Source organism: Mytilus edulis, chromosome 9 (assembly GCF_963676685.1).
Source record: "Mytilus edulis chromosome 9, xbMytEdul2.2, whole genome shotgun sequence".
Lineage (NCBI taxonomy): Eukaryota > Metazoa > Mollusca > Bivalvia > Mytilida > Mytilidae > Mytilus > Mytilus edulis.
This window is the reverse complement of record NC_092352.1, coordinates 85,374,595-85,399,338: the sequence shown is the minus strand read 5'-3', so window position 1 is coordinate 85,399,338 and position 24,744 is coordinate 85,374,595. Positions and strand designations below refer to the sequence as shown.

Genomic DNA, 24,744 nt, shown 5'->3' with positions numbered 1-24,744 from the left:
AATAATTTCTGAATTTACAATAAATTAAAGATACAAGGCTTAGTCGTGTGTTTTTTTTTTACAAAAGATTTGTAAGAAACCAGCAACAAATAGTTAATACATATATCTTTTCAATTGTTCAAAAAAATGTATAAGCAATATGATGAAATAAATAACCTAGTAATTGATTATATATGTTTTTTAATTTGTAGGCTTGTCAGATAGAGACAGATCCATCTCTGATTAGTTCTTACATTATATTCTTGTCTACACAGTCCCAGGACCAAACTCTTCATCAGTTAGATGATGTTGTTGTGGTGAGTCCTGTTTTTTTAAAGCTAGTAGCCAATTAAATCACTTGTTTCTTATCATTTTGACAAGTCTTCTTGGACATGATTTTAGAATTAAGGTAGATTCTAAGTTTTACCATCTTAGATTGAGAATAGCAGAATATCAATCTGGATCTGTAATGCAATTTATTTGTAAGATCTAATTTTTTTTATGAAAAATGTGTGATTTATCTTTAATACCATTACAAATGTTTTAAATATTTTTTCATGTCTTCATAAACCCCATTTTCATTAACCAGATTTTAGAAGTATAAATTGGTTATTGATGAGGGTCTTTAAGGCAAGCTGGTGGGAGGCTGCCAAACAGTATCTGTGCATTAACTCATGAACTGTTCAACCAAGGCTTTTAAAATTTTTAAATGTTGTTACTGATGACAAAACTGAGGTCAAGTTCAATATTGATTATTTTCGCTTTCACTGTTCATGAGTTATGGTTCTTGAAAGATTGAAAAATGTGTTTCCAGTTGTGTCTGTGTATTTACTCATGAACCATTCAACCAAAGCTTTTAAAATTTTAATAAGTTTGTTACTGATGACATAATGAAGGTCCAGTTCAATATTGATGATTGTCACTTTTACTGTTCAGGAGTTATGGTCCTTGTGATATTGAAAAATGCCAGGACTCAAATAAATGTTAAAAAATCTGGTTTGCTGTCACTTTGACCAGTCTTCTGTTCTATTAAAGTTGATGTTTAATATTGTTAAACTGTTTCTTTGTAGGATATGGCACAGCTAATAGTGGAGAGAAATACAATAATAAATCATATATTACCAGAGGAAGGGAGAGACAACTCTGCTGAGACACATCAAACGCTCAAATCTCTTATCAGTCTGTATAATAACTATCTAAAGAAAGCTACAGAACCACAGAAAGAAGGATATTCTTGGGTATGTTTGATATCTTAGGCTATTACAGATTATAATTTGAGGGTAATAAATTAGTTATATATATTGGGAATGTATGGTAAATGGAGAAATTTAATGAGAAATCCAGGTGTTGAACAAAAAACATTTATACTCATTATATGCTGCAAGCAAATACAAATTCAGAAAAAAAACAATCAAAGGGAAAAATACAGCCAAATTTATTTCTCAAATTAAGAAAATTCGGGGCATGAAATTACATCTTTACAGTATCTAAAAAAATATTATTTTTTGTAGTCCAACACTCAGGATCAGATCTTACTTCAATGGAAGGAAGGAGATTCAGCAACCATGCATATATTAGTGGTCCATGCTATGATTATACTGTTAACATATGGACCTCCTAATTGTAAGTACTTATATATAACTTTAAGGGAGGCCTGCATATTTCTCTGTCCTTTATTGCAAGTGCCAGTCAGAGCTACTAATTTTCTGGCAAAGCCAACAAAATAATTGATGATTTCATGTTAGATAGGCTGGATAGAGTATGAGGTTCTATAAAATAGAGGAACCAAAAATACAGGAGACTTCAGTGTCGTCTGATATTGTAATATTTATTACTAAAGAAAATATATGGAGCAGATTTGTTAAAGCATATATTTTAAGCTTTTAAAAGCATTAAACCAAGAAAACAAGAAAACTGCATCTGGAAAACATATGACTAATTTCTTCATATAAAAGTAGTTCTTGCTCTTTTCTGTTGTTATTAAACTAAAACAGCTTAACTTAAGTTGGAAATCATTGAAGGTTTAATGTAATAAGACAAACATTAGGTGGCTTTCAGCTGTTTTCTGTTCTATGGTCCGGTTGTTGTCTCTTTGACACATTCCCCATTTCCATTTTCATTTTATTCAATCATATTGCATCAAGCAGTTTGAAATACAAATAAGTATCTGCAAAACAGAATTTTCAATAATTTACATGTAACCATCTGCATTTCTGTTATTTCCTTTTATTGTTGAATGTAGGTGACAGTCAGTATAAAGAACTACTTGATACTTGGTTCCCAGAAGGTGGCAGTCCTCCCTCAGCCTTCCTGCTGGATACATCAGAAGAAGCTTTACTGTTACCTGATTGGTTAAAACTTAGAATGATCAGATCACATGTTCTACAGCTGGTTGATGTTGGTAGGTTTATTGTATTGTCTGCATTAATTGCATATTCATGTCATGGTGTTCCATGATTATTTGAATTATACATTTTTATTTTAAAACTTCACTTATCAGAAAGTATGCAATGGTTGGTTACTTTGTAATCATGAATATGCATGAGATATCTGCTGTTGAATGTTAACCAATCAGCAATCTATCTATAAACTGATTGATGATCATGAATATGCATGAGATATCTGCTGTCGAATGTTAACCAATCAACAATCTCTCTATAAGCTGATTGATGGTAGATAGCTATATTTAATGTAGACACAACAAATGAAAAGAGACAACTGAATTAATAGATGTTTTCATGCTTTTCTTCCTTCCAACCTATTTAAAGGCTTCTGCTGTTTAATAATGGGATGATCTGTGTATTTATACATGTAGGTGTAGTTTTATGCCCCATTTGGTGGCATTATGTTTTTTCGGTCTGTGTTTGTTGGTACATCTGTCCTGCTTCAGGTTAAAGTTTTTGGTCAAGGTAGTTTTTAATGAAGTTGAAGTCTAATGAACTTGAAAATTAGTACACATGTTCCTTATGATATGATCTTTCTAATTTTAATACCAGATTTCACGGTCCACTGAACATAGAAAATAATAGTGTGAGTTGAGCATCCATGTTCTATGGACACATTCTTGTTTCTCATAATTTCATAGACTTCACAAAAATAAGTTACCCACAAATATTACTATCTATTCTAATGATCATACCAATAGCTTATATGTTTTTAATGTGTATATTTGTGTTAAATCTATACAGCCCTACAGGACATAGAACCAGGTCAACTTTTATTATTTATCCAGTCCTTTGGTATACCAGTGGAGAGTATGACCTCATTACTGGCCTGTCTGGACAAAGCAGTGACCCTTGACCCTGGACTGCTCGAGGAATCTGTAGAAGATAAACAATATATGGCTCAACTTATAGAGATACAACACATGAGAGGAGCAAAAGGGGGAGAACTCTTCTATAATTTACTAAGACAAGGGGACCTAGCCACTAATCTTGGTAAGAAGTCTTATGAATGCATGTTAAAGGTATAATAATGATCTGTACCAAAATCAGTGGCTAATGTTATTATGAAAAAAAACTTTGCTGCCAATTGAATGGATCAGAGATGTGAAGATTTCTTTCTTGATGAAACTTGAATTTTATATAATTTCACAGTGGATTCTTAGGTCATCAAATCTCATAAAAAGATATTAAAAAAAACTCTTAAAAAGATTTCCTCAGGGCTATTCCAGAAAAAAATGTATGGGGGGGGGGGGTTGGAAGGCACTTTATATTAATAATACATACCCCCCCCCATACATTTTTTTCTGGAATAGCCCTCAGTTAAAAAGATAAAAGAAATTTCCATGTGTTTAAGATACAAGTAGTATGAAGTATTTTATATTTATTATATTTAAATTATGTGATTTCAAAGACATAACGTTTTATTTTCACAATTTTATTATTTTATATTAAGATCTTTCTCAAAAGATCAGAATTACGATCATAAATTTAGCACACCTATTGTGATAATTCCTGCTGAACGGTACACTGTATAATAAACACTAAAAAAAATTTAGAAAAATAAGTTGTTTCTGGATTTTTCATATGAAAAGAATGGGGAAAGAAAATAATAAACTGTATTAAAAATAACAAAATCTGTGTTTCCAGCTTCAAAAGATGTAGAGATGAAGGATAAAACAGTTAAACAAAGTGGTTGGTGGCAGAAATCACATCTACATAAAACTACAGCAGCTTGGGATAAAGAACAAATTCAAACTCTCTTGTTTAAGGTACATGTCAAACTTATTTTAACTAGATATTCTCAAAATCTCTTGAATTATAAAACTATAAAATAGACATGATTGCTTCAAAATGATATATTTTTGCAATGCATGAATGACACATTTTGGACTGTCCATACACAAATGTATATTGATTGTATCAAGGAGGTTATAGTAGAAGGAGAGTGAACACTCTGCTTGATACAAAATTAGCATCCCCAGGATAGCAGTTCGATCAGAGAAAAATTATAAAGAAACTGACATGTTTATCACCCACTTGACATGGCCCTCTGATGTACCGGGCTGTTACCGCGAGTAGTTCGGGCTATTAGATAAATCGCATGTCACGTGATTGTTATCAGTGACTGGGTCATTAAAGTTCAGGTGTATTTATAATTACTGTGCAGTGCATAGGTGTTTATGATTTGGAAAAAGATTTGACGCGCAATTTCAAAATCAACCTTCTGTCTACGGTGAAAAAAGATAAAGAAATGCCAAAGTTATGAGGGTTTAAAGGAAATTTAGTGAGCGATTTTTATTCAACACTACATTGCTTTAAACAAAGATTTTCGCTTCACCTGTCAATTTCTGCTTATGAGAATTGGCAGGTAATAATCATAAAAAATATACGAATATGCAAAGTACTTTAGTTACGGTGACTGGTAACGACCGGAAGGAATATTTGCAATTGAAACATAGAGAAATTTATCTGGAACATCGTAGAAGTGACTTTCTGTTATGACTGTTGATATTAACATGACGGATATTCGTTTTATTTCTATTGGTAATAAATTTACTTTTACAGTAAGTTGCTTATAGGTGTTACTGTAAAATTTTACCTATAGCTCAACCTGTTTTTAAAATTGACAATACAATAGGGACATTTAAATTGACCAGTTCAATGGTATTGTTAGATTTAAATCTACCTTGATGCTACCTGTAAAAAATTTTATTCACCTAACCCAAAGTTTCAGCATGCTTTTTTCCCGAACTCTTTCTTACCTAGGATTATTCTATTGAGAGATTTTTATTTTACTGTCATTCAAAATATTAGGAGTTATCAAGCCAAACAAGAATGACTATATCATATATGTTATTTTCTTGCAGTTTATTTAAAATTGCATGGCCTAAAATGCACTACATTTCATCTTAATGTTTGCATAGCCACTACTAGCAGTGTTTAATACCCTAAATAATCCAGTCGTAATATTTCACTCACTTTATGAAACATCAAAATCATATTTGAATAAACAATTTTATTTATTTTTTTACACTGATATTTGACATCTCATCCAGAATTCCAAAGTTTTTAAATATTTCCCAATTTTATTCATTTTTCACTACTTCACTAGATTTTTTTCTAAATCCATAGTATAAATTCTGATTAACTTCCCATGATATACATCCTAATTTAACAGGTGCAGATTCTATACATAATTCAGAATCTTGTAAATTTTTTTTATCATTTCCATTACTATATTCCAAATAGTTATCCTCACTTTACAAATATTTTGTAATATTTTATTTATATTTTTACTATATATCACTTGATTTTTCTATATCCACAGTAAACATTTTATTACATTTCCTATTATAAATTTCCAAATCAAACAATATTTGATCCAGAATTTTATAATGACTATTTCCAATTTCACATTCACTTAAAACATTTCCTCACGTTAGGAATATTTTAGAATATTTTACTTTCATTTTTATACGCCCGTCAAAATTTTGACGGGACGTATTATGGTATACAAATGTCCGGTGTCCGTCCGTCCGTCCGTCCGTCTGTCTGTCCGTCCGTCTGTCCGTCTGTCTGTCCGGCGTAAACATGTCGCACCGTAACTTAAGAACGACTTATCTAAATTTCATGAAACTTAATATAGTTGTTTTTTATGATAGTCAAATGATCTGTATACTTTTTGGTGAAAATAAGATTTAAACTTTTTGAGTTACGGCACTTTGTAACTAAAACAGGGGTGTTTTTTTTTTCACATGTCGCACCGTATCTCAAAAACGATTCTTGATTATTGCTTAAAACTTTACACACTTCTTAGTTATATTAATCTTAATATCTGTATACTTTTTGGTGATGATTCAAAATTTCATTTTTGAGTTATTGAGTATTTTGTAAAAAAGGGGGAGGGTTTTTTACATGTCGCGCCGTATCTCAAAAATGATTTATGATTATTGCTTAAAACTTTACACACTTCTTTGTTATATTAATCTTAAGATCTGTATACTTTTTGGTGATGATTCAAAATTTTATTTTTGAGTTATTGAGTATTTTGTAAAAAAGGGGGAGGGGGTTTTTACATGTCGTGCCGTATCTCAAAAACGATTTATGATTATTGCTTAAAACTTTACACACTTCTTTGTTATATTATTCTAAAGATCTGTATACTTTTTAGTGATGACTCAAAATTTTATTTTTGAGTTATTGAGTATTTTGTAAAAAAGGGGAGTTTTTTTTTTACATGTCACGCCGTATCTCAAAAACAATTTATGATTATTGCTTGAAACTGTACACACTTCTTTGTTATATTAATCTAAAGATCTGTATACTTTTTGGTTTGATTCAAAATTTTATTTTAGTGATATTTGTAATAAGAAAACAGGGTGGGGGGGGTTTCACATGTCCCGCCGTGTCTCAAAAGCAATAAATGGTAATTGCTTAAAACTTTCTCAGAAACTATTTATGATCATTGCATAAAACTTCCACACAAGACGTCGGGCGTATCATGCGCTCATGGCGCAGCTGTTTATTCACTTTATCACTAGATTAGACTATATCCACTGCATTAATTCAACATTTTATTTCATTTCCAAGATCCCATTTAAATGGTAAATCATCTTAAGTTTGTAATAGATCCCAAATTAATAATGAATGTTTTTAAAATCACATTTAAAGCCACAGAAACATGTTGGATGAACTCACACTATATCTCCTACTTGAATTCCAGTTTTGAAATTTTTTAATCTTTAACATAACCATGATAACTAAATCCCATCGTATGAAAATTTGAATTTCCTTGAGCGAACACAGCATTTTATGCACAAAAGTCCCACTAATATTATAATAGATTTCAAAGAAAAAACACAGCAAGGTATACTCCAAAATTATTTTCGAATTTTACATGTACAACATCATATGTAAGCCCCACAAAACAGTTTGAATGAATTATTTCCTCCTTGATGTCCTTCATGACAATAAAATCTTGAAAAAAACACATCACATTTTAAGAAGCAAAATTGCTATAAAAAATCTAAGAAGTGAATTCAAATAAAATAAATCCAATATTGTATGCACAATGACACCAAAAGATTTCAAACATTGCAAATAATAATCCAAAATGAGAATCTTGAAGGGACATGTGAAGAAATGAACAACATATCCATCTGAAAATTTAAACTGTAAACACCTGAACAGCTATTTCTTGTTTCACTGGCAGCTGGACAATACTATATATAAGGGTTATAATTTTAAAGAAGCATTTAGTGTGTAAAAACAGTTTAATTTTCAAACATAGTAATACATATTTAATTTAATCTTTTACTGATTTAGAATTTTAGGTAAAAAATAGATAAATTATATATATCAGGGATTTAAAACAATGAAAACCAAAACTATTTTCTTCCCTATCAATTTTTTAATAGAATAATCCTAGGTAAGAAAAAGTTCAGGAAAAAAGCATGCTGAAACTTTGGGTTAGGTGAATAAAAATCTTTACAGGTAGCATCAAGGTAGATTTAAATCTAACAATACCAACTGGTCAATTTAGATGTCCCTATTGTGTTGTCAATTTTAAAAACAGGTTGAGCTATAGGTAAACTTTTACAGTAACACCTATAAGCAACTCACTGTAACATAAAATTTAAATTTTAATTACTGAATAAAAAATATCACAAAAAATCTGATTAACATTTCATTAATTGTATATCCGGTCAGTTTATGACACCTCAGGTGTTTCCGTTCTTACTCAGGTATGTAATTAGGACAAAATCTCCCTCTGTGACAGTGTCAATCTCAACTAATTAACACCCACTTACAGAAAAGTCGGTAACATTTAATGTGTAATTATCGTCTTTTGTCCTCTCCTTCTAATATAACCTCCTTGATTGTATTAAATAACATTTTAGATAAATGAGTTTTAAATTGTGCTTTGGGGTTGCTATATCTCTTTTCATATGCTGTTTCTTTTAAATACACCCAAATACAACGTGATTCCTTGAATTTATGTTGGGCACATATCCTACAGATATTTTCTTTTTCAGTATTTGTGGCACATTTAAAAACAAAAATCATTATAGAATGAGAGTTTAATTTTATTATTTCAAGGTATACTGTACAACTGGAAAAAGCTCTTCTGATGATCATAGGAACTACCAAACACTTCTCACAGTAAGTTTGAAAAATTCATAGTGTTTGAACTCTTGAATTTTAATCCAATATGATTTTAGGGATATTCCATTAAAATGTAAGTGGGAGGTTAGTAAGGGAAGTTTAAACATTCAATGTGGTTCATGGGTCTTTTTATGCCCCATTTATGGGCATTATGTTTTCTGGTCTGTGCATCCTTCTGTCTGTCCGTCCGTCTGTCCATTTGTTCGTCCCGCTTCAGGTTAAAGTTTTGGTTAAAGTTTTTGGTTGAGGTAGTTTTTGATGAAGTTGAAGTCCAATCAACTTGAAACTTAGTACACATGATCTCTATGATATGATCTTTCTAATTATAATGCCAAATTAGAGATTTTCACGGTCCACTGAACATAGAAAATGATAGTGCGGATGGGGCATCCATGTACTGGGGACACATTCTTGTTTCAGTATGCAACTATTACCATTATGCAAAGTTAGTTAAAAAATGGTTCTTGGTTTTAGGGATATAGTCCCTTCCAACCCTCTCACATATATTTTAATGGAATAGCCCTTAGTTGATCAAGTGAAAAAGATTACCTTATCATAAATTTGACAGAAATCTGCAATTTGTAAACTTTGGTCTTGTTAAAGATCATTGACTAGGTCTTTTTAAGATTATAAAAAAATAATTAGATTCTTCAACTTTTCTAATTGTATAGGTTTTGGAATTCTTCAGATGTAGTTACAATTAGATTAGATATATATAGTAGCTGCTTCTCCTGACCAAGTTTGGAAGTTTTGAGCTGGATTATTTTATTTTGTAAAATGTGTATGAATAAACAATTATTTGTGAAAATTTTCTATTTTCAGACTATATCCAGGGCATCTAATATTTCAATAGTACAAAATATTGTTTCTGGAATTCTGGAGGTAAGATTATTGTAAAGCCACAGTTCAGTTTTGAAATGAGTGTGTCCACAGGTCAAATTTATTCTAACGTAAGAAAAATTAAGTTATAAATATTTAGATTTTTTACCCCCACCCCAAAAAAACAACAGTTCAGTTGAATGTAATCTTATAAAAAAGAGAGGGTTGAGATGGTCCCAAGTCATTGCTATGGAGTAAAGATGGTCACAAGTCATGGTTTAAGAATAAAGATGGTAAAAAGTCATTGTTTTAGAGTAACACTATGAATTTATATGTCCATTGTCATGTAAATAAACAGCTAAACAAAAAGTTAACATTAGGATCTACTTCATCTAGATTAAATGTCATTGGGTTTTAATGCCTAGAATATTTCTTGGAACAGCTTCCAGTAGAAAAAGGTAGAATAGGAAACAACTGCATCTTCACAAATAAATACATAATTTGTTTTCTATAAATAAAATTGAGAATGGAAATGGGGAATGTGTCAAAGAGACAACAACCCGCCCAAATAAAAAACAACAGCAGAGGGTCACCAACAGGTCTTCAATGTAGCGAGAAATTCCCGCACCCGGAGGCGTCCTTCAGCTGGCCCCTAAACAAATATATACTAGTCCAGTGATAATGAACGCCATACTAATTAAAATAATACAAGACTAACAAAGGCCAGAGGCTCCTGACTTGGGACAGGCGCAAAAATGCGGCGGGGTTAAACATGTTTGTGAGATCTCAACCCTCCCCCTATACCTCTAACCAATGTAGTAAAGTAAACGCATAACAATACGCACATTAAAATTCAGTTCAAGAGAAATCCGAGTCTGATGTCAGAAGATGTAACCAAAGAAAATAAACAAAATGACAATAATACATAAATAAAAACAGACTACTAGCAGTTAACTGACATGCCATGCTATAAAGTTTGCAGACTGCAGAAAATTGAAAGACAAAATGTTTAAACTTCTTTTGTATTGTTTTACAGCTAACCATTGGAGCAGAAAGAGAGAAGTTTATAAAGGGAATCTTGACCAATCCAAAGTCCTGTCCATTGTTTAAGATATTGATTTCACACAATGTATGTTATTCATATAAATAGTTATAGTTTTTGGGGCAGGGAAATTAGATATGAGTGATTTACTCATGACAAAATATTTCTTCACACTACTAGACAAACACGAAATAAAGGAATTTCTTTTTTATTAACTTTTTATGTGAGTTATGCCATTACTTCGTCGTCTGTCATAGTAAACTATTTAAAAATCTTCTCCTCTTAAACTATTGGCCTAAATACCTTCAAACTTTTAACTAAGTGTTCCTTAGGGTATCTAGTTTATAACTTGTATGCGAAGTTTTTATCTATCGATAAACATGGCTGCCATGGCTAAAAATAGAAGATATGGGTCAAATGCAGTTTTTGGCTTATATCCCAAAAAATTAAAGCTATTAGAGCAATTCTGACATGTAATATAATTGTTCAATTGGTCAAGATCTATCAGCCCTGAAAATTTCAGATGAATCAAGGATTCCATTCAGGATCTTGAGAGCCTCTTGTTACTTTTTCCCATCTCACAGCCACAGTCTTTCCTCACAACAAGTTTAAGATGGCCCTCTAGCTTATGTTTGAAGATATTCTTTGCTTGATGTTGATAATGCTTCATCTGTTTATAGATATAAGAAGATGTGGAATGAGTGCCAATGAGACAACTCTCAATCCAAGTCATAATTTGTTAAAGTAAACCCTTATAGGTCAAAGTACAGCCTTCAACACGGAGCATTGGCTCACACCAAACAGCAAGCTCTAAAGGGCCCAAAAATAACTAGTGTAAAACCATTCAAACAGGATAACCAACAGTCTAAAAAACTATAAAAAAAGAGAGAAAACTTATGAACCACATCAACAAATGACAACTTTGAACATCAGGTTCCTGACTTAGGACAGGTGCAAACAAATGCAGCTGGTTTAAAAGTTTAAATAGAAGCCATCCTTCACCCTACCCGCAAACAATATAGAAAGACATATTATACAAATATAGCCTTTGTATGAGGTAGATACAAGGATATATTGACCTGAAAGAAGTATATTGACTGAGGACAAAGTCTGAGGTCGATATACTTCTTTGGGTTGATATATCCTGTATTGACCTCATACAAAGGCTATATTTGTTATATTGTGACAAATCTGGACTTATTATTGTTATTATTTAACGTATTATTTATTGTATATGACATATATTTATTTGAATATTGCCGGGTGGTCAACTTCTCGGGTGTGCACAAACACTGATAAATGCATTGACTTTCATACTCATGATTTAAACTATTTGTACTTTGCAAGCGATAAGGGCCAGTTTTATATGTATATCTTGGTAATGTTTACCTATGAAATACTTTGATTATCCCGTCATATAGTGATTTATTTTGACAAACATTGTCGTGAGATTCAACTTGTTTACATCTGCCATGACACCGTTTTGTACTTTCACTTTGCGATCTCATATCATTATTTGTTTAAATTAACACTTTATCAATGCAGATAAATAGTGTATTTATTATGTTTGTGCCTCCCTTTTCATTAACATTGTGTTTATTTATGATAGAACAGGGTTTTCATTGATCTCATTTAAGCATTATATCTAATGCGTAAGGTTAGGTAAATTACACATAAGTTCATACGCCGTAGTGAGAAAGGAATTTACTGTCCGTTTAAAAATAGTATTATGTAGAAATGTCCTTTTAGTTTCATTTGCTTTTAAACATAATTCGGACAAGAAGGACAAAGTGAGGACAACTTAATAATGTTTCTTTATCTAAGAATAACGAAATCTGTTGGTCTTTTTAAACATTTCAAGCCAAAAGACGCAAGAAACGTTGCTTTTGATTGGACGATTAGATGTTTACTCTAACGTCATAGTAAGTGCCAAAAGACATAAATAGGAGCCTGTAGACAAACATGTCAGTCTGAATCAATCCTTTGAACTGTCAACATAAAAATAGAAAAGTCAAATAATCAAAGTTAAATAAGAAAGGTACTAATGATAATTTAAATACTTGAGTCTATATTTAGATTTTGATCTGTTTAGCGAAACTAAACTTTTGGCGCGAAACTAGACTTTTGGCGCTAAAACTTGATATTCTTTAAAGGGATTTGCAAGTCATTTCTATTGTCCTGAAACAGAAACTCTTAATTAGATGATTTTCCGTTGTGTTTCTCTAATGATTATAAGTTATAACTAGTTCAAGTTCTTGGTGACCACCCGACGCATTGTTGTTATTTGTTGAATGTTGAATGTGTATTTATTGTTGATGAAATAACAAGTCAAAAAATACTGCTTAAATAAATATTATCGTTACGCTTATTACATCTGATTCTTTACACTTCCGTTGAATTGAACCATTATTCCACTCCTCCTGAATGAGTTAAACAGTATTATAGTAACCCTAGGTTTGTTACAATATTATTAATTTCCAACCATATTTGTATCAAAATCGTCATTTGATTTTATTGGAATTTTATAGATATCATATTGTCTCCTTGACAATAACAAAATATTAGTTGTTTTTTAATTTACTTTTTTTTGTTTGATTGACATCTTATGACATAATGCTGTATTTGAAGTTTTTTTCGTCAAATAATTGATCACAGATATCCTTTGTTGCAAAATGTTTAACAATATCCTGAAATTCATTACATGACGTCACTAAGTATATCACTTTTTAGATATTCTAAAAATAACCGTGCTATATGCTTTTTGCTGTGCAATATGCTTTTTGCTATCTACCGTTTTCTCTCTACCTTCGAAAATATAGTTTAACATGCGACTATCCCTAAATGAATCAAATTTGTTAAAATATACGAATTAATAATATATGAAATATCAATTGAAATGGCTTTACTCAATCAAAAGACATATTAACAAAAAGGGAATATAGATTGAATGAATAAATTTGATCTATGACACAATGTAAATACAATAAATACAAAATTAACAAAACAATGGTCATTTGATTAATTTACGTAATTTGTATTACAGGCAATTCTAGGACAGCATCTCAACATCTTGATGAAAGATTTATTTGAGGCTTCAAAAACTCTTAAAACTTCAGTGCTGACTCCTATCTTAGTTAAATTTCAGGATGCAAAACTTTCATCTGATCAAGACCAACCACAGCAGACGACACTTGGTACTGTTGACAGTATTCTGCAAGGTAAAAATTCCATAACCGTTACAATGTATAATTGAATCTTACAAAAAAATATTATTATCTAAAATTATATATATTATATATAAGTAAAGATTCCAAGAGAGAATGAATATGAAAAATGACTGAAATATTTTTAAACCAATGAATGACAACCAGCTTTTTAAAAGTTGTCATAGAGCATTACAACATTAGGGACCATTAATGTAAATGAAAATCAGTGAAAAAAAACAGTACATATTATGGTATGACGCACATGTCTGATTTCTGCAGACTTTCAACAAATAGTCGGTTAGGTAGAAAAACAGTTCAAGTCAGCCTGTAAGTCATAATTATATACCAATGTACTAAAAAACAACTACAGATCTACAGGCATTCAAAAAAAAGTTCTGACAATTACAATTTTCATGAAATTTTCTATACTAATTGTGCAAAAAGTTGGTCAACTTGAACAAAATGAAATTTCATCTCTCTATATAAACATTATTTACAAGTCACCTAAAATCATATTGAAGCCAAATAAAAATCTTGTATGGACTCGTTAAACATTAATATAGTACCCTTGATCAGGTGAAAGGTCTACATTAGCTGCACTTGAATATTTTTTCAGATATCAGTACAAAGGCAGAGGAGGGTAAACAGACCGTAGAAAGCCTCGTCAAGAAATGTATGAGGGATTTGATTAAGTCAGGTGATAATACCAAGGCATCAGAAGTGGCTTGTACATCAATACTACATAGGTAAATACTGTACACCTAGAACTATTATTCCAGTAAATGTGTTTATAATCCAAAATATTAAATACTGTGTACTCTTGGACTTCAATATCAGTTTGTTGTTTGAAATCCACAATATTTTACATTGTATTTTCCACGTAGTCTTCAAGGGAAGCAAATAAAAAAGGATAAAACAGCACTTTGGGAAACTTATGAAATACTTATTTCTTGAAAAGGTGGAGGATTTAGTGAGATTTAAATTGTCAAGTCTAATTAAAAAGATGACATTTGTCCCAAGAAAAAACCAAAACAGTTTAATCATGACTTTGGGCACAATTTATTTAAAATTATCTCTATACCTTAGTTTTATGTGTTGCAAAAGAACTACAAGCTCATGACATAAAATATTTCTTATTTCAATTTTAATATATAGTTTATCTGACAGTATATCGTGTATATAAATTTGTTTTTCAGAGAAAATACTCATCTAACCAAAGGAATGTCTACTCTGCTTGTTGATTGGTTAGAACTTTTAGATCCAGAAATTGTTCAGCTGGTTCCAGAGTTACAACAACAACTACTGTTTGCTCAACAGCAGACGACATCCGATGTTACCTCCCCTTCTGGTCAATCACAAGTTACTTCCCCTGACAGTCGGTCATTCCTATTGGCATTGCTGACTCATCAAACTAGTTGGTCATCATTGCACCAATGTATCCATACTGTCCTGAAACCAGATCTTATAAACAGGTATGAAAATACATCATAATGTCAACTATATGATGGTTTTTTGGTATTTTAAAAATTGTGTGAAAGCTATTAAATTTTTTCTAAATCTTATAATATATTTTAAGATAAAAATGTTAGAGTTAATGTTTTTCATAAGAATGATTAATAGAATATGGAAATAATTGAAAAATAAAGATATTTTGAATAGATGGTTCAATTATCTTGCTTATTAAGATGCATATGTTTACAAAAAATCTTTTATATAAATTGTATTTGGCAAAAAATTCAGTTTGATATGTAACGTGGGAATTGTTTTGATTAACAGCTACAATCCAACAGCTGTGTTAGATTTCCTTTGGGCATGCTTACAAATACCGAAGATCTGGAGAGGTAGAGAACAGAAGTTACCCAAGGTATGCTTTATAAATCTTAGTGAAAAAATAAAAAAAGAACATAAAAAATTATTAAGGAGGTACATTAATAAGAAAGAAAGCACCAAATCAACACAAAAATGTATCTACAGATCAATATACCACCATATCAATAAACAAATGTTTAAAAATCTGGAGCTTTAAATCACCCTAATTTATATATTATTAATCCAACTACAGTTTGTCACAGCCCCACCTTCAACAATGAGAAAATCCCATACAATATAGTCGGCTTTAAAAGGCTTTGTGACATTAAAAATTTGAAACATTTTATACATTACAATATATTTATTTCAGAATCATACACTAGAAGATGTTTTAGCTTTGATGCCACAGCATGTAATATCTGTGGTAGAGTTCATAGTTCAGGAAGTTGGCATGGTAACAGACAAGTCAGTAGATGGCAGCACTACAGAAGATAGAATTAGACACAGAAGTAAATTATTGATGTCCTGTATAGGAGAAAATGATATGTCTATGAAATGTGTTATAAAGCATGTGGTTACAGCTATTCATGATAACAGGTAATATATGTAGGGCTTGTGGTACTGTGGAATCATTATTATTTGTTGGATACCAATTTTCATGGATTTTGTGGTTACCTAGAAACTTAATTCCAATGTTCAACGAATTACAAATTTTATATAGGATTTTATGTTGGCTTTAGCAAAAGCAGGATATCAAATATCCACTAAAAATTGCAAGTATTTCTCAATCAATGAACATTGGTACTCACAGGAAAAAATGAATCCACAATATGTGCTTTAAGTGCTGTCCTTATGGTAGCTAATTTGCAATTATTCATGTTTTTAAGAAGCTGTTAAAATGTGTTAATTGTTTTGAAATTGTTAAAGATGCTATTTAAAAAAAAAGTATGTGTTGATCTTCTCAGGTTAAACCAAGGCAAAATCTAAGGTCTGAATGGTGTTGTTTTACATTTTCAATTTGTAGTTACAATTTTTTACCTACAAAATGAAAGAATTGCCAAATTACAAGAAAAAAAATAAACTACATAAAGCTTTTCTCACATTAGGTCCCCGCCACTCCTATGTTAAGAGATGAAATTCCAGAAATTTTGCCATGTTTTAGTTACTGCACCAAAAAAAGATACTTACATATATTAAAATAATACTTTCATTAAAATAGTATTATGTTTGCCTTTTACAGTTCATATTTGTTACCATCATTTTCTGTAAACTCCGACATTTATTAATCTTACATTTTTCTCCCCTATCAACGTTGACAACCATAATTGCATGAAAAAAAACCTTCTTGAAGCATTATATTTATAAGATGATGGCAAACAGTATACACTGAAGCATTTAACACTACTCTTATTGTTTATTTATAGGTACAAAAGTATTTATGAACATGTTCTGATGGAGTTGTATTCCCAGTGTCCTAAGATATTGTTCCTGATGGCCGATTCAACTGTGTGTCTCACTGATATAAAAACATCACACACATTTGTCACTCAGGTAGGGTAAATTGTAAAAAGATGATATAAAAACATCACACACATTTGTCACTCAGGTAGGGTAAATTGTAAAAAGATGTCATACTGTAAATTCAGAAATTATTGCATGCATTTATTATTGCGATTCTGTCATTTAAGTTTAAAATGCGTTTTTAATTTTTGGGATATTGAGGAAAATCCTGTATATTTTATGTTAAAGATTTCAAAAGTTTAAATTATTGCGATTATTTATAGTATAACTAATCACCGTATTTGAATATCAAAAATAAGACAACGCGTGACCGAACGACGCATGGATTAAACGAGTGCGCAGCACGAGTTTAATCCATAGCGGCGTTCGGTCACCAGTTGTCTTATTTTTTATATTCAAATACGGCGATTAGTTATTCTTTTTATTACATTGGCAAATGGCTTTTTTTTTATGAAATTAATGTAGAAAATGTAAGGAACTATATCTTTTTCCTACGCATTGACAATTTGTTTTGATCCGACGTTATCGACGTCTTGACAACGCCTATTGTTGTATGACGTCAGAGAGTGAAATAACCACGTTTATTTCACATGTGAAATTATCAGTTTTAATCTAACTGGGAAGTCAATGTAATTCATTGCAACCAATTTAATAAATTCCTGTCACATTTTTATACGACCGCAAAATTTGAAAAATTTTTCGTCGTATATTGCTATCACGTTGGCGTCAGCGTCGGCGTCGTCGTCGGCGTCGTCCGGCGTCCGAATACTTTTAGTTTTCGCACTCTAACTTTAGTAAAAGTGAATGGAAATCTATGAAATTTTAACACAAGGTTTATGACCACAAAAGGAAGGTTGGTATTGATTTTGGGAGTTTTGGTCCCAACATTTTAGGAATTAGGGGCCAAAAAGGGCCCAAATAAGCATTTTCTTGGTTTTCGCACTATAACTTTAGTTTAAGTTAATAGAAATCTATGAAATTTTGACACAAGGTTTATGACCACAAAAGAACGGTTGGGATTGATTTTGGGAGTTTAGGTTTCAACAGTTTAGGAATTAGGGGCCAAAAAAGGGCCCAAATAAGCATTATTCTTGGTTTTCGCACAATAACTTTAGTTTAAGTAAATAGAAATCAATGAAATTTAAACACAATGTTAATGACTACAAAAGGAAGGTTGGTATTGATTTTGGGAGTTTAGGTCCCAACAGTTTAGGAATTAGGGGCCAAAAAGGGACCCAAATAAGCATTTTTCTTGGTTTTCGCACCATAACGTTAATATAAGTTAATAGAAATCGATGAAATTTAAACACAAGGTTTATGACCATAAAAGGAAGGTTGGTATTGATTTTGGGAGTTTTGGTCCCAACAGAATAAGGGGCCCAAAGGGTCCAAAATTAAACTTTGTTTGATTTCATCAAAATTGAATAATTGGGGTTCTTTGATATGCCGAATCTAACTGTCATGACTGTGTATGTAGATTCTTAACTTTTGGTCCCGTTTTCAAATTGGTCTACATTAAGGTCCAAAGGGTCCAAAATTAAACTTAGTTTGATTTTGACAAAAAATGAATCAGTTAGGTTCTTTGATATGCTGAATCTAAAAATGTACTTAGATTCTTGATTATTGGCCCAGTTTTCAAGTTGGTCCAAATCGGGGTCCAAAATTAAACTTTGTTTGATTTCATCAAAAATTGAATAAATGGGTTCTTTGATATACCAAATCTAACTGTGTATGTAGATTCTTCATTTTTGGTCCTGTTTTCAAATTGGTCTACACTAAAGTCCCAAGGGTCCAAAATTAAACTTAGTCTGATTTTAACAAAAATTGAAATCTTGGGGTTCTTTGATATGCTGAATCAAAAAATGTACTTAGATTTTTTATTATGGGCCCAGTTTTCAAGTTGGTCCAAATCAGGATCTAAAATTATTATATTAAGTATTGTGCAATAGCAAGTCTTTTCAATTGCACAGTATTGCGCAATGGCAAGAAATATCTAATTGCACAATATTGTGAAATAGCAAGATTTTTTTTTTAATTGGAGTTATCTTTCTTTGTCCAGAATCAACTTAAATCTTTGTTATATACAATATACAATGTATATTCACTTTTTACTACCAACTGATAAATTATAATAAATAACATTCAGTGATAACAAGCAGTTTTTTTTACATCTTAATATTTTATGATGTATTTAAATGAGTAGTTATTGTTGCAAACTCCATTAGAAATTTTAATTGAGATTAGTTTTGGAATAAGGGAAAGGGGGATGTGATTAAAAAAATTGGGTTCAATTTTTCTCATTTGAAATTTCATAAATAAAAAAGAAAATTTCTTCAAACATTTTTATGCCCCACCTACGATAGTAGAGGGGCATTATGTTTTCTGGTCTGTGCGTCCGTCCGTCCGTCCGTCTGTCCGTTCGTCCGTCCGTCTGTCCCGCTTCAGGTTAAAGTTTTTGGTCAAGGTAGTTTTTGATGAAGTTTAAGTCCAATCGACTTCAAACTTAGTACACATGTCCCCTATGATATGATCTTTCTAATTTTAATGCCAAATTAGAGTTTTTACCCCAATTTCACGGTCCACTGAACATGGAAAATGATAGTGCGAGTGGGGCATTTGTGTACTGAGGACACATTCTTGTTTTGAGAGGATTAATATTCAACAGCATAGTGAATTGCTCTAAGAGAAAACAAAAATTTTAAGTTCATTAGAACACATTCATTCTGTGTCAGAAACCTATGCTGTGTCAACTATTTAATCACAATCCAAATTTAGAGCTGAATCCAGCTTGAATGTTGTGTCCATACTTGCCCCAACCGTTCAGGGTTCAACCTCTGCGGTCGTATAAAGCTACGCCCTGCGGAGCATCTGGTTCACAATTATAAAAACCTCGCAATAACTTCTGAATTTTCAGTATTTATTTAAGTATTTGTGATTAAACAAGCAATGAACAGAAAAAATTAAGCAAACAATGACTTTTTCCACCTATGTGTCAAAGATTTTTGCTGAGAAATTATTTTTTGTGTTAAAATTTCATTTTTATCCAATATGATATAGTTCTTGAATCAAAGGTAATTGAAATAATGTTCATGCCTTTTATTTATTGTATCATTCATGCTAGTTGAATTAAAAAAATATGAATACTTTTCAGGTGGACTTGGTTTCACATAGACTTCTAACTGGTCTAGGAGAGGGTGGCCATGGCAGGAGGGCAGAGGAAAGAATGTCTGATGCCACACTGGCATTGAAGAAACTAGCTGCTCAACATCCTGTTCTGTTACTTAGGTAAGAGCTACATCTAAGGGTATATCCTAAGGATCAAACATGTATATAAGAATGGTATACTTAGGTAAGAGTTAAGGATATATCCTTAGGATCAAACATGTATATAAGAATGGTATACTTAGGTAAGAGTTAAGGATATATCCTTAGGATCAAACATGTATATAAGAATGGTATACTTAGGTAAGAGTTAAGGATATATCCTTAGGATCAAACATGTATATAAGAATGGTATACTTAGGTTAGAGTTAAGGATATATCCTTAGGATCAAACATGTATGTAGCAGAGTGATTTTTATGATAATTTTATATATTGTAAAAATCATCTATTTAATTACTATATTTATTAAAAGCTTAATTACATATTTTGAATATTGTATATTCAGTTTAAATTATTACTTGCAAACCCTATTTTTATGTATAGTAATATTCACTATATTTGCTATGAATATTCATTAGGGATTTACTTGAATCATTGTATTTGATTGGCTGTTAATATTTTCGCGGTCAAGTTTAATTTCCTTTGTTTTGTACCTGTACATTTCCACGGGACGATAGCCATGACAGTCCATTGAATTTATGTCTGTTTATCTTGACCACATAGTTTACCTGTAAACCTTATATATTTTGGACAACATTATTATAGAATACTGTAAGTTACTTCTTTATTAACATTATTTATATTTTTCACGTAAATGATATTTTAGTAAAGTTTCTATTTTGCTTTGTAACGTTCTTCTCATATCGCATGTATGTAACACAAGTACACGAGATGTACATGATAGTATTTTATTAAGCTAGAAGTATATGATTTTATAATCTACGGTTTATTTGCCACGGTAGAATTGTATTGTTAATTTGCGTACATTACTATTTGATTATTGTCAGGAATAGTCTATATTTTATAAAGGACGGCTTATTAAGTGAAAGACGGAAAAGTGTTTCCATTTATATAAAGTAATAGTTTTGTAGTAAATAGTTTTTAACAAGTACAAATATGAATGCGTAAAGAATATTTGTTACGTTGTATATTTTTATAATTAGAGTCCGAGTATTTATGTTCGTATTTTGGTTTCAGGACTCCATGTAATGTAATTATATAGAACACATGATTGTGTGATGTGTATATGATGTGCCGTTAACCTTATCAGTACAACTCACTCCACAAGTGGTAAGAGTATATTTATTTATAGTTTAACTTTGTTTATATTGTATTGTAAACATGAATTACCTCCCGTTAATTTGGAGCTTTTAATGAATCGATAATACTGACATCATAAGTCTTTATGATTATTATATTTGCAACTTAATGATTGTTGTATGATATTATGTAGTTAATTATTATACGTATTATATATTTTAATGAAGTCATTATTAATAAATGTAGATGTAACATTTATTATATACCGTTTGTAAGGTAAACCAGTATTTAATACAAATACACAGATACACGTAAATCTCAAAGCACTCTCCGATTTAGTGTAGAGTTAAAGGTCAAGCATTTGTAAAAGTACACGTGACACCCGATGTCAATTTCATTGAATGTAAACATTGAACATTCTCTACTTGCAATACATTTTACTTGCTACTTAGTTAATAACAGTTAAAGGTATTATTTACTATACTTCTGTATTATAACCTGTGATATTCGTAAAAGTATTATATTTATGTTATATGAAATAGCTTGTTATTTATATATGTTGTATTGCTATTTCAGACTTGTATTTACATACTGGTACAATAAAGCATCAGAACCCTTAGCTCTTGTTGGTGTTATTCATTAACGCATAGAAAACCACCTACTACAAATGGCGCCCAACGTGAAGCGAAGAAATCCTTGACGCCTTGGGAGGAAACAACTACTATACCGTCATGGACATGAAGAGTGGTTATCACCAAGTAGAGGTAGAAGAGACACACAAGGCTAGAACAGCATTTACAGTCGGCCCTCTTGGTTTCTATGAATTTAACAGACTTCCGTTTGGCCTCGTAAACAGTCCAGCAACTTACCAACGTCTCATGGAACAGATACTTGGAGATCTTCACCTAGATATATGCTTTATATACCTTGACGACTTGATCATCTTTTCGGAGACGTACGAAGAACATCTTGAAAGACTACAGATGGTATTACCACAACTAAGTATGCAGAGGAAATGCAAGAAAGACTACGCAAAGCATATGATACAGCAACAAGGAACATCTTTGCTGCCCAGAAACGACAGAAGACACACTACGACCAGAAAGTAAAAGGAGCTGTGCTAAAGCCTGGAGATAGAGTCTTAGTTAAGACACTAGCCTTTGATGGAAAGCACAAGTTAGCAGATAGGTGGGAAGATGACCCGTACCTGATAATTAGTCAGCCTAATTTTGGAATACCAGTGTACGTGGTTCAGAAAGAGAATAAAGAAGGAAGAAAGAGGACTCTACATAGGAATCTGTTCTTACCTATTGGAGATCTGCCCAAAGATATTATTGATAAAGAAAAGAAACGTCCTGCGCCCAGACAAAGAAGAAAGAAGCAGCCCGAGGAACCGACGAAATCTGAAGGGAACAGTGAGAACAGGACCACTGATGAAGTATCAGATGAGGAGTCGGAGCAGGAGTATGGATATTATATACTTGATCAGGATACACAGGACAACACTAACAGTGATGTACCAGTTGTGGACCTACAAGAAGAAGGAACTCTTGGTTTCACTGGTGACGGCCATGATGGAGCTGAGAGTAGTGATCAGCAGGGAACTGGTTTAGGAGGGGACGCTCTTCCTGTGGACATTAATACAGCTGCAGAACCAAACCCTGTGAGTGATGAGGAACCTGAAGAAGCGACTGCTCAGACTACTGAAGAAAACACTTCTATTGATCGAGATGAGAGTGCGCCAACAGACTTATCACATGAAGAGGCAGATGGACCCACCATAGCTCCGGAACAACAACCACGAATTTGAAGGAGACGTATACTACCGACACCACCACGCGACCCACCAGTATCAACTAGACCTCAGAGGGAAAGGAAACAACCGAAATACTTGGATGACTATGTTGTATCCAAGCAGGCTACTACTATCCAACAGCCGGATTGGTTAATGAGGGTTCACTGGTTGGAGTCTGAAGCAAGAAAAGGAAGATTTAAGGTTTAGAGATGGAGTTGTCTAGAACCATCCTTGACATCATGCGAAGTACCAACTAGTGGTTAATGGCTTGCCGAGGACGTCAACCTTCAGTGAAGGGGGAAACAGACGGGAATGACGTGGAAGTCATTTTCCTACAGCGGGGAGAATGTAGCAGAGTGATTTTTATGATAATTTTATATATTGTAAAAATCATCTATTTAATTACTATATTTATTAAAAGCTTAATTACATATTTTGAATATTGTATATTCAGTTTAAATTATTACTTGCAAACCCTATTTTTATGTATAGTAATATTCACTATATTTGCTATGAATATTCATTAGGGATTTACTTGAATCATTGTATTTGATTGGCTGTTAATATTTTCGCGGTCAAGTTTAATTTCCTTTGTTTTGTACCTGTACATTTCCACGGGACGATAGCCATGACAGTCCATTGAATTTATGTCTGTTTATCTTGACCACATAGTTTACCTGTAAACCTTATATATTTTGGACAACATTATTATAGAATACTGTAAGTTACTTCTTTATTAACATTATTTATATTTTTCACGTAAATGATATTTTAGTAAAGTTTCTATTTTGCTTTGTAACGTTCTTCTCATATCGCATGTATGTAACACAAGTACACGAGATGTACATGATAGTATTTTATTAAGCTAGAAGTATATGATTTTATAATCTACGGTTTATTTGCCACGGTAGAATTGTATTGTTAATTTGCGTACATTACTATTTGATTATTGTCAGGAATAGTCTATATTTTATAAAGGACGGCTTATTAAGTGAAAGACGGAAAAGTGTTTCCATTTATATAAAGTAATAGTTTTGTAGTAAATAGTTTTTAACAAGTACAAATATGAATGCGTAAAGAATATTTGTTACGTTGTATATTTTTATAATTAGAGTCCGAGTATTTATGTTCGTATTTTGGTTTCAGGACTCCATGTAATGTAATTATATAGAACACATGATTGTGTGATGTGTATATGATGTGCCGTTAACCTTATCAGTACAACTCACTCCACAAGTGGTAAGAGTATATTTATTTATAGTTTAACTTTGTTTATATTGTATTGTAAACATGAATTACCTCCCGTTAATTTGGAGCTTTTAATGAATCGATAATACTGACATCATAAGTCTTTATGATTATTATATTTGCAACTTAATGATTGTTGTATGATATTATGTAGTTAATTATTATACGTATTATATATTTTAATGAAGTCATTATTAATAAATGTAGATGTAACATTTATTATATACCGTTTGTAAGGTAAACCAGTATTTAATACAAATACACAGATACACGTAAATCTCAAAGCACTCTCC

General features: G+C 31.7%; 1 protein-coding gene across 3 annotated transcripts in view; it reads left to right on the top strand.

Annotated features, from left to right (window-relative positions):
* Positions 1 to 24,744, top strand: part of LOC139489270 (integrator complex subunit 1-like) — a 65,946-nt gene that overhangs the window by 26,109 nt on the left and 15,093 nt on the right. For all 3 annotated transcript variants that reach the window (XR_011656177.1, XM_071275534.1, XM_071275535.1), the window contains exons 23-38: positions 192 to 296; positions 1,050 to 1,217; positions 1,491 to 1,602; positions 2,222 to 2,380; positions 3,168 to 3,416; positions 4,071 to 4,192; positions 8,523 to 8,585; positions 9,411 to 9,470; positions 10,444 to 10,536; positions 13,493 to 13,667; positions 14,272 to 14,401; positions 14,852 to 15,127; positions 15,432 to 15,519; positions 15,835 to 16,061; positions 16,889 to 17,015; positions 20,137 to 20,270. Coding sequence is in view for 2 of the 3 variants with exons in the window: in XM_071275534.1 (XP_071131635.1) it covers positions 192 to 296; positions 1,050 to 1,217; positions 1,491 to 1,602; positions 2,222 to 2,380; positions 3,168 to 3,416; positions 4,071 to 4,192; positions 8,523 to 8,585; positions 9,411 to 9,470; positions 10,444 to 10,536; positions 13,493 to 13,667; positions 14,272 to 14,401; positions 14,852 to 15,127; positions 15,432 to 15,519; positions 15,835 to 16,061; positions 16,889 to 17,015; positions 20,137 to 20,270 (2,288 nt within the window). In the remaining variant the exon portion in view is untranslated. The remainder of the gene's footprint in view (positions 1 to 191; positions 297 to 1,049; positions 1,218 to 1,490; positions 1,603 to 2,221; positions 2,381 to 3,167; positions 3,417 to 4,070; positions 4,193 to 8,522; positions 8,586 to 9,410; positions 9,471 to 10,443; positions 10,537 to 13,492; positions 13,668 to 14,271; positions 14,402 to 14,851; positions 15,128 to 15,431; positions 15,520 to 15,834; positions 16,062 to 16,888; positions 17,016 to 20,136; positions 20,271 to 24,744) is intronic.